The 15,374-nt window shown below is 53.7% G+C and overlaps 4 protein-coding genes across 4 annotated transcripts; 1 reads left to right on the top strand and 3 right to left on the bottom strand.

Annotated features, from left to right (window-relative positions):
- Nucleotides 1-51: 51 nt before the first annotated feature.
- PtrM4_031360 (uncharacterized protein) lies at nucleotides 52-3,027 on the bottom strand (the record flags this gene model as incomplete). The annotated part of the gene is made up of 1 exon (XM_066103960.1): nucleotides 52-3,027. The coding sequence occupies one exon, from the start codon at nucleotides 3,025-3,027 to the stop codon at nucleotides 52-54; it is 2,976 nt and encodes a 991-aa protein (XP_065966162.1).
- A 684-nt stretch (nucleotides 3,028-3,711) lies between these two features.
- On the bottom strand, nucleotides 3,712-5,469 carry PtrM4_031370 (uncharacterized protein; the record flags this gene model as incomplete). The annotated part of the gene is made up of 1 exon (XM_066103961.1): nucleotides 3,712-5,469. One exon carries the CDS (start codon nucleotides 5,467-5,469, stop codon nucleotides 3,712-3,714), a length of 1,758 nt encoding a protein of 585 aa, XP_065966163.1.
- A 137-nt stretch (nucleotides 5,470-5,606) lies between these two features.
- PtrM4_031380 (Myosin-tail-1 domain containing protein) lies at nucleotides 5,607-10,432 on the bottom strand (the record flags this gene model as incomplete). The annotated part of the gene is made up of 4 exons (XM_066103962.1): nucleotides 5,607-8,099; nucleotides 8,162-8,371; nucleotides 8,418-9,192; nucleotides 9,216-10,432. The coding sequence occupies 4 exons, from the start codon at nucleotides 10,430-10,432 to the stop codon at nucleotides 5,607-5,609; spliced, it is 4,695 nt and encodes a 1,564-aa protein (XP_065966164.1).
- A 1,336-nt stretch (nucleotides 10,433-11,768) lies between these two features.
- PtrM4_031390 (CHROMO domain containing protein) lies at nucleotides 11,769-14,348 on the top strand (the record flags this gene model as incomplete). Its single annotated transcript, XM_066103963.1, has 1 exon — nucleotides 11,769-14,348. One exon carries the CDS (start codon nucleotides 11,769-11,771, stop codon nucleotides 14,346-14,348), a length of 2,580 nt encoding a protein of 859 aa, XP_065966165.1.
- Nucleotides 14,349-15,374: the final 1,026 nt, after the last annotated feature.

Genomic DNA, 15,374 nt, shown 5'->3' on the forward strand with positions numbered 1-15,374 from the left:
GTTCTGGGCAATACTCCTCCGCCGAGCACACTTCCCCAGTAAGCGCGCTCGCTATCCTTTTCCCTGATGCTCAATCGACGCCGCGTTGGCTGTAGGCGCTGGGTCACACCCTATAAAAGAAACTTCACGCCGACCGTCCATCGACTTGATGTAGCAAAGTGTCCGACCAACAGTGTCGAACTGTATCTGGAGACGCGCCGTTGCGCACCATGGTGTCCCAAGAAGAATTGCTCTCCGTAAACGTCTCACAATCCGAAAGTGCGTTGGCACTATAATCCCTCCAACTGCAATTGGAACCGAATAAGCTGTGCCTACAAAGGGGTCCATCCCTCCATCGGCGGTTATCATGCCCTGCTGCAATTCGGGAGGCAGACCCGACTGATCTAGCTCAGTAATGTAGACATTCAGCGCTCTCGCTGTCGAAAGCCGCATAACGTTCAGCTGCGAGCCCGTGTCAATAAGCGCTCGACCCATACCACCGTGGAGAGACACCCAGCATGTCGGCAACTGTCCTTTCACCGAATACCGCTGCTGCTGTAACTCGCCCTTTAGTCGCGCTTCGGAGGGCATTCTCGATTGCGCTTCGACGTAGCCGTCTTCCTCGTCACTAATCTCGTAGTTTTGGAAATCGTGGAGCTCATTGGCTTCCCCGACTCCCACTCGGTCAATTTTTCGGCTGCGATCCATCTTCGGACACAGCTGCGTCAGAATACCTTTCGTAATAACCTCCGGTTGAGAGCTCTCAGTCTCCACCACACAAGTATCTCCAGAACCCCAGTCATATAATCGCTGGACTGCCTCTTCTATCGAACCATCTTCATCACTATCAGCTTTTTCGTCATCAGATTTATTATTATTAGCTTGTTGGATCTCCATTGTCTCTCCTGAGCGCGTTTCGTCAACCTGAAAGTGCACACGCGGCCTACGCGCTTCCTCGAGTGCTTTGGTCACTGCCGCAGCTACTTCGGGAGACGCTAATAAATCGAGCTGCCGGATCCCGCGGACTTCCTGGTTTAACATTGCCTTTGCAAGTACCGTCGGTGCTGTGTTCTGGGCCATCGCCGCAAGGTCTTCGGTCGTCGGTATGGTCACAGGTGCGAAGGCTCGAGAGGCTTTCGGAACAGGCGCTGGTGCAGGTATAACATCGTGGTCCACTGTGGCGCTCCGACTGTCTCTCTCGCGCGTCCCGTTGCTTATCGGAGTGTCAAGACGTTGTTGAACCTGAGTTTCAGGCACCTGGGAGTCGTCGATCTCTACTTGGGCTCTATGCCTTAGCACCTCTGGCTCCTCTTCGACGTCCATGTCTTCATAGCTGCTCGCGGTCCGACTGCTCTTCATCCGAGGCATGCCTGGCTTCTTACCAAGGCGAGCTTCACGCTCCCGCTGTTCTTTCGCCAGTCGACCAGCCTTCGTGCGCCCATCTATGGCGTTGACTTCCGAGTCGTCTTCGGGGTGCAGTACTCTACAAGACACGGTTTCAAGGAACTGCGCAGCTGACCGAAGGGCCATCGTTTGCCTCGCCATCAGCTCCGCTTCCTCGCTTGACTCTACTGTGTAGCTCTCGCCGCTGTTACCAGTCTTTTCAACCTTAATAGGCCTTCCTGCTGCGTCGAACCAATTTGGGAGAACTTCTTGCATGGGCCGCTTTAGTTGGTCATCGGTCACCTTGAAACGCTCCTTTAAAGACTGAAGTAGCCACTCGAGAACCTCACTCCCAAAGGGTTTCGGCGCAATGCCTCCGCCAGGGAACATGCCCCAGATGTCTGTCGGGTAGGGTCCGAAGTAGTACCGGACTTGCTTCCAGCCATTCGGTTGCTCCTCGCTCCGGGTGTGGCACCACCGATTACTCTTCAGAAGGTTCTGGTCCGGACAATTCGCGATAATGTGCCCTTCTCTGCCACAGCACCTGCAGCGAGCACGCTGCGGCTCTCGGTTGCCTGCGTAATGTACGCCTACCTGCGGGTTGACTATTGGTGGGTAGATTGACTTGAAGCTCCCGTCATTGCGTTCTAGTATCTCCGTGCTTACCCGGTGGGGTCTTAGCACAAGCTGCTTGTAGGCCTCTGCGTAATTCTCTGGCTTAGCGAACAGTCTTCGGATCCCAATATTGCCCTCAGCCATCTCGTTGAACTGTTCTATAGTCATCGACAGTCCTTGGAAACGCTGGATTAGATCCTCCACAGCCTGATCAACTTTCGGAGCAGCTGCCTTGTCGGGCTGAGCAGCAATCGGAAGAATCCCCGGAACACTCTGCCGAGGGGCTTCTGAAGGTCTCTTGAATGTCGGGATAGACTCTTCTACTACTCCTGCATCGCGGCGGGCTAGTCTCCGGCTTGTCGAACTGTAGTCAGAGTATAGGGCACTCAACCCCTCCTCTTGCGCTTGGTGCTCACGGACAAACTGGTAGATCTTCTCAATCTTGAACGAGGTGACGTCGTCTAGACGCGGCCGATCATCCTTCGGCATGTGGTGCATTACTCGCTCCATGTCCTCTATAGCCAGGCCCCGGAAGAAGAAGTGTCCTTTCTCAAGCTTTGCGACTTGTCCTCGGCTCTCCGCAGCTGCAAAGTAGGTCACAAAGTTCTGGTAATATTCGACAATTCGGACCGCAGGTTGTCGTCGCTGCACCTCCTTCACGTAGTTTTCGATGAAAGCTCGGGTACCTCTCTGCCGAAATTCATCCTGCCCCGCATACAGCTCTCGAAGCTCCTCCTTGTACTCCTGGTAGCTCTCTATCCCATAGTAGCTTGGCAACTTTCGGATAAACGCCTTATACTTTTGTGTGCAGAAGTATGGTAGCTGCTTCTTCCGAAGCTCCTCTGGCCAGCCCACTCGATCAGCTTCGAAGTCGTACTCGTCTAAGAACTCTGAAATGTTCTCTCCATCAAAGCGTGGCGCGTGCACATCGTGAGGCTCTAGCTTGCCTAGGTACTGACGATAAGAGTCACGGGCTGCAGGTTGTCCAGGCTCTGCCATTAGGATTGACACAGGCTCCTCGCTCTGTGCTGAAGACGTCTCGGACGGCATATTATTCGATAAAAGAGACCTGCTCTGACTGTGTCTTGGACACTAAACGTTATTCCTCTTCTCTTGTTCTGAATACAGATCCGCTGCTTCCGGACTCCCGATTGCCTCTCTGAGACAGGTTCCTTCCCTCTCTTCCGATGTCCCTTCACCGCCTTGGTGAAAGTGCCTCCTTAGCACTGGGCGTTACGCTCTCGCCTACTCCTATTCGGCTGTACGTTGTGCCGGTTCTGCAGTCCTTCTGCAGGTTACCACACCGCTCCGCTGACACCGTAGAGACTCCCCGAGAGTTCCGCCGCCTTGGCAAACTTTATCGAGAAGCGCTCAGAGTTCAATGGGGTCCCCGAAAACTCGTCGTGGGTCTCTGCCCCTCCGACTTCTCCTCGAAAACAGGTAAAACAAAGAGGTTTCTCTACTACTCCACCGATAGACCGTCGTGTCCCCCTGGTTAGGTCACCAATGTAAGGGTCTCACATAGGTCAGGTATTTGAAACTGTGTTGAATTACAAAGTAATTGCAGTGCAGAGCTTGTAAGAAGCTCTGCGCGGAATATATCTAAGTGGGGGTGTGCATGGGCCACCAAACAGGTGGCTCGTGCGCGAACATCAAAACAACGCTAAGGCATCTGGCAGGTGGCCTGTGCGGGGCAACGGCCCAAAACCATCACACGTCCCCCCCGAAAAGCGCTCAAAGTTCCGACTGAGGCGCAAACTTATTTGAGTACTTGCTATCTAGTAGCTGGAGCAGGGCTATAGCGAGCTGTCCGTCGTCATCGTAGTCATGAAATGTGGCGTGTGGTCCTGGTCGGCCAGGGTTGCGGCTGTGAAAGTCCTGGACTGACTCTTTACAGCTGCGCAGGTTATGGTAGGGCTGCCATGGCTCTGACTGATCGTCGCCCACCCATTCCACCTTGTATTGCAGCAATCCACGCTCACCTGTGTGAGGGTCGACGAGATTGCGTCGTATGCGAGAGTCTAGGACTTGGGAGACCACGTATTCTGTGACTCCATCGTTGCCAAGGTGGACTTCGGGGGGAGCGGCATCGCCTGGACGAGGTTGTCCGGGTAAGGCGTCGTCCTCGTACGGTTGTAGGAGCCATGGGTGGAAGGCTGGGAAGATAGCTTTAAGCTGAGGAGGGAGGTCTAGTTCGTAGGCCATGTTGTCAATGACCCGAGTGATCTGGTATGGCCCTATATTCTTGTGGTCTAGTGACTTAACTGGTCTTTCGGTTTTAATGTGGCGGGCGTTCAGCATCACCCAGTCACCCACGTCGAACCGTGGTGCTGGGTATCGGTTCGCGTCTGCGAACTCTTTCATCTTGTCTTGAGCCCATAGGATTTGTTGTCGCAGGAAGGTGCGCGTTGTGTCAATGCGCTGGGCGAGGGCATCAGCGTTCCGTTGCTGTTGGGCGATAGTAGGGTGGTTGTTAAGGGGGCGCAGAAGGTGAGCGGGCTCCAGTCCAGATCGCGGTTGGCGTCCCTTTGTGGCGAGGAACGGAGATAACCCGGTAGCTGTGCTAATGGCCGAATTGGCTTCAAATTCTGCTAAAGGCAATAGCTGGGCCCAATCCGTCTGTAGGTAGTTAACGTACGCCCTTAGGTATTGTTTGAGATCGGCGTTTGCATTCTCGGTCTGACCGTCGGTTTCTGGGTGATGGGAGGTAGAGAGTTTAGGGTGCGTTCCCACCTGGGCACACAGGCGATTCCAGAAATGTGACGTGAATTGGCGGCCCCGATCTGATACAAGAGACCTTGGGTATCCTTCCTCTTTCCAGATGTATTCCATAAACTTGTCAACGACTGTAGGCACCTCTAGGTTTTCCATTGCAATGAACTTCTTCATTTTTGATAGACGGTCAACCACGACCATGATGTGTTGGTAAGAGTGACCACACCAGGTTGACTTAGGCAGTGGGGTGATGAAGTCGATGGATATGTCATCCCAGTACTGAGTAGGGACAGGCAGCGGGTGAAGCAAACTATGTTTGGCGGTGCGGTTAACCTTAGAGCGTTTACAGGTTAGACAGTTGTTGGTAAAGCGCGCAATTGTGTTCGTCATGCCCTGCCAGTAGTACCACTGGCTTACTTGTTGGTACGTCGTCGTGCGACCTCCGTGGCCGCCCGGTAGGCTATTGTGGATGTGTGCGATAATCCTCGTACGGAGTTTCTCACTGAAGGGGACGACAAGACGCCCGTTGCCAATAAATAGCTTGCCGTCGTTGCTGGCTTCTAGGTCGGCTAGTTCCATCCGAATGCCTTCCGCTATGAGGTAATGTGGGATACGGCGGTCATTAGAAGCGAGGGCTGTCTTTACATCGCGTAGGCGTGGGTCGCTAAGGCAGAGTTCTAAGAGGACATCGTCGAGGGGGCGATCGTCGGCTCCTTCGATGTCGTCATATGGGTCATGGGTGCCCTTTAGGGAGAAGCGGGCTAACCCTACCAACATTGTAGAGGTGGACAGTGAAGCGCCTTCGCCGCTCTCTTGCATCAGTGTAAGGACGGAGCCTAGGTCGCAAGGATTGTCGCCCAGGCATACTCCGGCGAGGCGTACAGCGGCATAGCTGCCGCCCCATCGGTTGGAACCTAGGATAGTCTGGCATTGGTGCTGGACCGGTCGTCCGTGACTGAGTCTGGCAAGTCTCCTGTCCGGCGGGTAAGGCTGTCGGGTTTAGTACCCTGTTTACCAGGGCGGTATTGTATGCGAAAGTCGAATTCCTCTAGGAACTCAGCCCAGCGGGCTTGTCGACGATTGAGATTGCGTTTAGAGCGGAAGTATTCGAGCCCGCGATGGTCTGTTAGCACTTCTACCGCCTCAGGAACTCCTGCGAGTTCTGGCCTCCATTCCTCGAAGGCGCGGACTATAGCGAGGAGCTCCTTGTCGTATATCTCGTAATTACACTCTGTGGGCGACATCTTCTTTGAGAGATAGGCGACCGGCCGGACTGATCCGTCTGGCTGGACCTGGGAGAGCACTGCTGCGTACACATAGTCAGACGCGTCAGTTTCTACGATAGTCTTTAGGTCGGGGTCAAAGTGGGCGAGCACCACGTCGCTACAGAAGGCGACTTTCAGTGCGAGGAAGGAGCGCTCAGCTTCTTTAGTCATCTTGAATAGCTTAGGGTCGCCCTTAGTGAGATGCGTTAAAGGTTTTGCGATATCCGAGAAACCGCGTATAAATCGGCGGTAGAAGTTAGCAAAACCTAAAAAGGCTTGTACATCTTTTAGAGATTGCGGAAGCTTCCAGTCCTGAATGGCGCTGACTTTGTCTGGGTCCATTTTAATACCGTCGGCGGTGATGATAAGCCCGAGGAATTTAACCTCTGTCGTTATGAAGTCGGATTTAAGAATGTCCATAGGCAATCCGGCGTCTGCGAGCCGAGAGACTACCTGTACTAGGTGCTTCTCGTGTTGATCAAGAGTCTCACTAAAGATAATTACATCGTCTAAGTAAGCCATGCAGAACTCATCGAGATATTCGTGTAGGACGTCGTTAATGTATGCTTGGAAGGTTCCTGGGCTATTGCACATGCCGAAGGGCATAACAGTGTATTGGTACAGTCCGTAGGGCGTGATGAAGGCGGAGAGGTGTTTATGTTCTTCTTTGATGCGTATCTTATTGAATGCGGCGATCACATCTACCTTGGAGAAGTATCGCGATTTTGAGAGCTTAGCAAGCATGTCCCGGATTAGTGGTGGGGCATTTCGGTTCTTGACAGTGTGGGCGTTCAGACCGCGATAGTCGACGCATATGCGGATGCCTCCACCTGGCTTGCGCACAACAAGAAGGGGTGCGGCCCAGGCGGAAGTGCTGCGTTCGACGTGTCCTTTCTTGATCATGTCGTCCACATAGAGTTTCACCGCTCGGGCTTCATCTCGGGACATTGGGCGTAGACGCTGGAATGACGGCTTAGGCGGCTGGCCAGTATCGTCGAGCTTAAGTTCGATTTTGTGGTCAAGGTTACCCCGGAGCTCTGGGAGCTCGTCCGCTTCTTTAGGGTCAAAACCTTGGTACAAGGGATGAAGGACCTTAGGTAATCGCTTGAGGATTTCTTGTCTCGTCATGTGCGGACGTTCCATCTTGTCGCGGAACTTCTCGTAATCCTCTGGGAGCACTTTGGCTCCTGCAGCACGTAGGTGCTGAGTGTCCTCCCATTCCTTGTCGGATAGCTCGGCGATGCGGCCGATTTCATCGTAAGAGGTGATACAAATGTCCTGGTCGTGACAGACGGCTGCCGCGGCTACGCGGCTAGAGATGAAAGCTACATCAATTGGTGGGGGTGCTTTGGGGTGACGAGCAACCTTCCGGCAAGGGTCAGGGACCTGGGGGAGAGGTTGCTTGTGGTGCCGGCTGCTCTGAGTGTGACAGGGTCGGTGGTCGTGGATACAGTTAATTAGACAGTGCTCCGAGTCAAAACTTAGAGACATGTCTTTCCAGTTAACTCGGGGTTCATGGGTTTGGAACCAGGGCGTTCCTAGGATCATTTGGACACCAGAGAGTTTGGTGACATAGGCTAGGACATCTTCGGTGTGGGTGCCAAATGTGACAGTTACCCGGGCCATATGGGTAACGCCTGCCACTAGAGAGCCATCAGCGAGTTCTAGAGTAGCAGGCTGGGAGAGAGAGATAAGGTCGTATTTATGTGCGCGGGCATGAGAAGAATCAATGAAGAGAGAAGCACAACCAGTGTCACCCATGATTTCGACGTGTTGAGGAGAGGAGCGATGAGAAGAAATGATTCCTTTAAAGACTAATTGCTGGCCTACTAGAGGCTGATACTTATCACCGCGTATAGCGGCGGCAGCAATGGCCGAGACGGTGATCCGGGATCCAGTCTGGCTCTGTTGTTTTAGAGCCTTGACACGGTTCGCAATTGCCTGGAGTGTTGGATCCGGGTCGGACTCATCGTCAGAGCTGACTTCTACGGTAGGGGAAAGGGCTAGGGTCAAAGAATCGTCGACAAAGCGGTTAGGATGTAACTCCTCTTCTTCTTCGCTGTCTTCGACAGAAGGGGCAGGGGGAATTAGGGGATGTGCTGGTGGTTGTACTGGGGGTGGCTTCTCATGCCGGGGAGGTCCCTGGGGGCGACTGTCGCCAGGGACTAAGCATTTTCCGAAGGTTGGGGAGAGGTGGAGGTGACGCTAGCTGCGGCGCCCTTGACCTTAGGGCGGGCTGGCTCTCCGACGGGTACGCCATTGTTAGCAATAGCCTTCTCAAGAGCGTCCTGAACTTCGGGGTACGAGTCAAAAGAGGCGACCGGCTCCTTAGAGCAGTAACCTCCTGTAGCCTTAAAGGTGTGATTCTTCTTAAGACAGTTGAAACAACGATTTAAGTGACGGAGGACCTTGACCTGGATGTCAGAGCGGCCACGGGGGCCAGATCCGAGCTGGATCCACCGTTCCGGGGTCCGTTAGAGGGAGTGGACTTATTGCCGCCTGCTCCGCCGCCCCGCCACCTTCTAAACTCTGATTTCCTCTACGGTTGCCAGTTGTAGTGGCTCGTTGTGGGTTGGACTGTTCGAGGAGACGAAGGGTTTGACAGAAGTCAAGGTAGGTGAGGCTAGACTCTAAGACTTTCATGGCGGTCATGTCGCGCCACCATACAGGCAGCCGGTTGCGCATGAACTGGATCTTGAGGGTGTCGGGCCAACGAAGGGCCGAGGTGCCGACGTTAAAGCGGGCGATGTACTCACCCATAGACTCTGTGGGCTTCATAGTGGAATTCAAGCTCTCATACCAGGACTGAGCTTCGATGCTAGTGTTCAGCGACTTATAGACAGAGTCAAGGATAGACCAAGCCTCGTTACTGTGCGCGAACTCAGCTCCAGGTTCGAGGTACCCATGCTGGAGGCATCCGAAAGCCTTGTCCTTGGTCTTCTGGCGGATGTAGCTAAGCTTCTTGGTTTCTGAGGCGAACTCGTAGGGATAATCAGCAAACCAATCGGTGACGTCCATCTTCCACTTAAGATAGTCGGCGGAAGTGGTGCCATTACCGGAGAATGCCTCAGGTTCAGGTTTCTTTGGGCGGGGGTGGCGACGGTGATCGTACTCTTCGTCATCGGAGTATCGATTTTTCGTAGACTGAGTGCCGCGCTGACCTTGGCGAGAGAGGGCTGGTAGAGGACTGTTGGCATCGTCGCCTTCAGAGTCCGATGAGTCTGGGGGGAAGGGCCTGTGTGGCCGCGCCTGGCTGACCTAGAAACCTTGGCTGTAGCCTGTTTTAGCTTAGCCTGGAGTTTCTTCATATTCTCTAATGTGGCTCGGTGGGCGTCGTGCTCCTGTCGGTATTTGTCCTTGTAGGCCGATTTGCGGGCGGCGAGGTTCTCTGCCTGGTTCTGGGCCTGCTGGTAGTCTTCGTGAGCGCTTCCGCGCGCGTCGCGGAGCTCCTCGGTTAGGCGTGCAACTGTAGCGACGGAAGACTGAAGTTGGTCCTGGCAGTTCTTAAGGACAGCCTGTGTGTCAGCGACGTCGCCCTTGTAACCCTCAAGGATATCTTGGGTTTCTTGATCCTTGCTGTGGAGGTTTTCGATGACCTTGTCTCTTGCGAGAAGCTGTTCGCCTAACTGATCGCTGTGTTTGCGCTCGTTGCCGAGGTCTCTCCACATATCGCGGATTTGATCATATAGTCTGTTCAACGCCTTAGACTGGTCATTATTCGTATGTCCGATAGGCGTAGTGTGGAGAGAATCTTTGCGTTGGGGGTTGCCTTGCGCATCGTTCTCCCAGAGGTCGAAGGTGGTCACGTTATCCTCGCGAGGAATGACGTAGGACGTAGAGGGCTGTCGCTCGAATTGCGCACGCTCGTAGGCGTGTTCAACTAGGGGTTCTAAGGACGCGGCGGGTCCAGGTGAGAGCCACGCTTCAGAAAAATAATCAGTGTCGACTTCGGCCTGAGACTGGCGCGAGTAGCGGCGTTGCTCGCTCATTAATGGGTAGCGTATGCCCAATGGGCTGCTCAAGTCGGCGCGATGGTCTATGAAGGCCACGCCCTTCTTGCGCGTAGTGATTGTGGTCGGAAGCTCGTCGTCAGAGTCGTCGGAAATGTCCAGTGGCTGCTGTACACTATCGGTGTGGCCGAGGGAGGGGTAGCGTCCTGGAATGCGTACGTCCCTGTCGAAGAGGTTGTTCTTGCCGTGTGCTCGGGGGAGGCCGCTGGCGCGACGCTCTAGGGTTTCTTTGGTCTGGGAGGTGGGCGCCGTCGCACGCGAAGGCTGTTCGGGGGCTGAGTTCTCGTGGCTCTCGTCCATACGGGAGCGGTTCATGGTTGCGGCCGTCTCTCGCATGAAACGAGGGACGCCGAGGGCAGGATTTCGGTGTTCTGTAGTGCTGGGGCGAGTATCGCGCGATGTCTCCTCAGTGAGGAGTTCCACGATCTCGGGATGAGGGGAGTCACGAGCCCCCAGAGGGTTCATGACTTGTTCGACGGGGCGCTTCTCGTGAGGCGCACCGTTGGGCCAGTGTTCGGTGACTGCAATTACGTGTAAGGGTCTCACATAGGTCAGGTATTTGAAACTGTGTTGAATTACAAAGTAATTGCAGTGCAGAGCTTGTAAGAAGCTCTGCGCGGAATATATCTAAGTGGGGGTGTGCATGGGCCACCAAACAGGTGGCTCGTGCGCGAACATCAAAACAACGCTAAGGCATCTGGCAGGTGGCCTGTGCGGGGCAACGGCCCAAAACCATCACACCTAGGACAGCCACCAGAAGACCTACAGAGAGACACTGTATAAAACTAAAACCACAACCCTCTCCTTTGCCACAAGAGCCCGCTGCTACATCTCTTTCTACTTATCAAACTGCTCTTTAGCACCTGGCAACAAACAGATACAAGCTATCTTTTGTAGGAAAGCCAAAAACCATATTAGCGAACCATACCAGAAAACCATGTAAATTAGAAAAACCAAGATAGAACGGCCTTCGGCCAAAGTCCTACATAGTCTCTGACTGAAAAAGGACTCTAATGGAATAATAATAATAATAATAACAGACTTGTCATTAAGCAAACGCGTTTGAATAGTTTGTTTGATTTGCTTGACTATAAGCATGTGATGGATCAAACCTACGATCCCTCACGCGATCACGTGCCATACAATCACGTGCCACGCTGGCAGTTGGCCCGTGCGAGGAATAATAAAGTTCCCCTCGTACTTGTATATAGATCTGTACACACAATCTCACTTATTAGAGGCATCCTAACTATTGCAGTGTACTAGTGCCTTTACACTATTGTGTGTCAACCCCTACATACCTAGGATACTTCGCATCAGGCTCAGTTATCAGAAACACCGTCCGCGCCGAGCGCCGCCGCCGATTGAGCAACTGCGACTTGCTACATCGGGCAGAACAAGACGTTCTGCGACGGGTTAGGTCTTGACGACGAGGATCGCAAAGTATTGCGCTAGAAGCCCACGGGTGGAGACACCAGGCTCAACAAGCAAGTATTGCTCGTGAGGGTTGTCACCAACGCTGGTAGAGGACAGGTCCACCTACATCAACGGACAAGTAGGCAGAGGGCAAGGCATCGAGCTTCGAGAAGCGCGACCCTACGGTAAGCCCTGCGCAACACACGAAAAGACCAGAGACACCAGGCTCAACAGGCAAGTATTGCTCGTGGGGGTTGTCACCAACGCTGGTAAAGGACAGGTCCACCTACATCAACGGACAAGTAGGCAGAAGGCAAGGCATCGAGCTTCGAGAAGCGCGACCCTACGGTCAGCCCTGCGCAACACACACGAAAAGATCATCGCGATGGCAAACCCGGCCAATACCCAGAATACCCAAGGTACCTCAGCCACCGGTGCCACCTTCGGGCAAGCTTCCCAGGATCCTACTCAATCACAGATGGGCCCGCCTCTCGTACCAGTACGAGCTTGCCTCTCCAACCGCCGAGAGAGCATGCTTCTGGCAGCCCATCCGTCATCCCAGCCATCAGTATCAGCTAGCGGCGACCTAGAGCCCATGACTGCTACACGCGAGATTGTCGGCATCGAAATCAACGACGTCCTGCTCGAATACCTCAAAGATTCTAACTACGTTTACCTCCGTTATACCGTTGACACCGAGTGGTTCGAATTACAAGAGGATCCCGAACCTGACGAGCACAGCAATGCCTTTTACTCCCTTAGCACAGGCCGAATCCGCACTGATGGCAACATCACCCACAACATCAACGACTTCACTGTCACTAACTCTAGTAACCTCCAGAAGAACGTGAAGGATCGTCCCGACTTCTGGTGGCGATTTATTGTCTCTACGCTAGTCTCCCTACGCAACTGCACTGACGCCATCAATAGGCATCTGCAGACTGTGGACCGCAATGAAGGAGAGACTCAAGCTCTACGAGACCGACTAGCGAATGTTGAAGCAGCCCTTGATGAAACTTCGAACAGTAAACAACTACAAGTTGGCATGGTTAGCAGCAACCTGTACAAGGAGAAGCTGACAGAGATCCGACGCCTCACCTCGGACATCGGAAAGCTCAAAGCTGCGTCAGAACAACTCCCCAACGTTCGCGATGACCCCGCCTTCAAAGCCCTCGCCGCTGAGCGCGACCTTGCCGCCACCGAACGCAATGAACTCAAGCAGAAGGTTGAGGACCTATCCCGCCGAGCCGATGAACCGGAGAGCGGTCCTAACTACGCAGAGTTGGCACAGAAGCTCAAGGAGGAGTCTGACAGCGCCGACTGGTGGGCAGACCAAGCTAAGGCCAACGCTGAGCTCTGCGACAAGTTCAAAGGACAAGCTGATCGCTATTCTATCGAGCTTAACCAGTATGATGTCAAGTACTCTAACATGGAGGCGAACAAGAACGAAGCTCTCGCCCTTAAGGATAAGGCTTACGATGAGCTCAACCTCCAGCTCACCGAGGCTAGACGTGAGACAAAAACGGTCACCGACCGACTGCTGCAACATGAACCCAACTATCAGCCGTACACCCTCTGGCGGCGCGAGCGATCTTACGACCCAGTACGGCCTGTACAATCAAGCGTTTTGCTACAGCGACCTGTAGATGGTACCGCTGACCAACTCTCACAAGATCCTCGCCGAGCTGGGTACACCCCATGGGATAACCGTACTCCCGTGCGCGACGCCTCGCTACCTCCTCCATCATCGAACCCATACGCCCCCGCTCCTACAGTACCGCGACCGCCGCCCGTCGCGCCCTCTACCGCCGGTGGAGGATTCTCTTACAAACTCCCAGAACTTGAGACGTTCAAGGGCAAGGTCGACGACGACTACGAGCGGTGGCGCGAGATGGCAGTGGCCAAGTGTCGCACATACCCAGAGGACTGGCAAGCGGTTGACTACCTCAAGTTCCGCATTCAAGGCGAAGCTTACGAGCACATCCGAGATGTCAAAGCTCGCCATTTCCTAGATTTCCTAGAGACTCTCGACAGCCAGTATCTCACCTATGATCGGGAAGCTGACGCCGAAACCCTCATCGCCGACGGCTCGCTCCGCTACAAGTCTGGACAGAAGTTCATGGAGTGGAAGTCTAAGTTCACCTCTTGCATGCGAATCCTCAAACACAAGAACGCGACCCAGATCCGATACGCTCGCGAGTTCATGCGACCCGGGTTAGCTATCGCGACCACTGCCGGATCTCACAAGGATGAGACCATCCAGTCCTTCTTGCTGCGAGCGCAACACATCGACCAGGGACATCAACAGATTGACGCTGGCCGAAAATTAACTCCCGTTACGAAGACCGCTGGTGCTAGCCGTACCCAAAAGTTGGTCACCTTCCGGACACCCGACACTCCAGGTCACAACAACGCCGCCAGCACGCATACGTACAAGAAGATGGCCTTCGAGCGGTCAGAGAAAGACAAGAAGCGTCTAGCTGACTTGAAGCTCTGCTTCAAATGTGGCAAGGATGACCATCAGATGAGGCACGAGACTGCCCCCTGCCGCGGCAAGCCCTTCACTCCTTCTCACCAAATCCCCGCACTGGCTTCTTTGTACATCAATGCTCTCGACGCTTCCAACGAAGAGGAGCGAGACGAGGATACTGAGGAGCCGCTGGACGACAACGACTTAGTGCGATGGACCAACTACCCCGCCGGCACCGACAACCCATCTTGGGAACCATACATGAACCTGGTGGACTCCGCAGACATTGTCCAACAGTACCATGAGTCCCGCCCTAAAGCTCCAGGACCACATCGAAAGTTTGCGACGCTCGCAGGCAAACAGGATTTACTTATGATTACAGTGATCGCATCCTCTAACAATCCTAAGCCTCCACCAGGAGCCCCGACGATACAGCAGACGGAGGAGACTATTGGCCCGCGTAGCTTTCGCAATACCGGCAACATTGCTGTTTAGGCTTACAGAAGCTTTTGCAAAGCAAGCTAGACAACTCTTTTTAATTACTTTAAGCGACGGAACCTGCTTTTTTTTGAAGGGGGGGTAGTGTGATGGATCAAACCTACGATCCCTCACGCGATCACGTGCCATACAATCACGTGCCACGCTGGCAGTTGGCCCGTGCGAGGAATAATAAAGTTCCCCTCGTACTTGTATATAGATCTGTACACACAATCTCACTTATTAGAGGCATCCTAACTATTGCAGTGTACTAGTGCCTTTACAAGCAAATTAAACAAACCAAACGCTGCCTATAGAAATATACAAACAAATCAAACGTACGATCGAAATTTGTTTAGTTTGTTTGACTGTTTGACTAATATTACATAGCGAGCTGTTCTATAGATGATGTCCTAAGGTGCTTTAAGATCGACTTTAATGATGTTTTTGAGATAGCGTGTCATGGATCAAACCCGCGACCTCTAGTAAGCGAGGTGGCCCGTGCGCCTTAAGCGAAGGCCACAGCCGAACACCAAAGTTCGACCCGCGCAGGTCTTCGAACCTGCACGCAATATCTCACTTAGTACTTAATACAGATACGGTCATCTCAACTATTGACGTCCCTCACACTATATTGCGTCTACCATACGGTACCTAGGACACGCGCGGAAAGTGACCGCACCGAAGAACTCAGCGCGCAATCAGTATTGCTCGTGACAGCAACCCCGCAACCCCGCGGCTGAGACGGCGACAACTCGTCCCCCATCTTCGGTCACAGACCCGCATCAGGATAGCTCGCGCGCCGCCAACTGGGACTTTGAGGCTCTGTTATACGACTGCGGAGTGGAACTCAATTGTCATTGGCCCTCGTACGCGCGCGATACAAGCTATTGTGCTGACAGCGGAAGGCGTGTTGTGCTAGAAGCCCATCATCGAAGGACGTTGCCAGTACCGCGTCGCGATTGAGAGTATCGCGATTGCACTGGAACGATTGCGACGGTATCGCATCACCTTGGTGACTGGTAGACGGTTTGGCTCACCGCT

The sequence above is a fragment of the Pyrenophora tritici-repentis genome, chromosome 1, assembly GCF_003171515.1.
Source record: "Pyrenophora tritici-repentis strain M4 chromosome 1, whole genome shotgun sequence".
In the NCBI taxonomy this organism is placed as follows: domain Eukaryota; kingdom Fungi; phylum Ascomycota; class Dothideomycetes; order Pleosporales; family Pleosporaceae; genus Pyrenophora; species Pyrenophora tritici-repentis.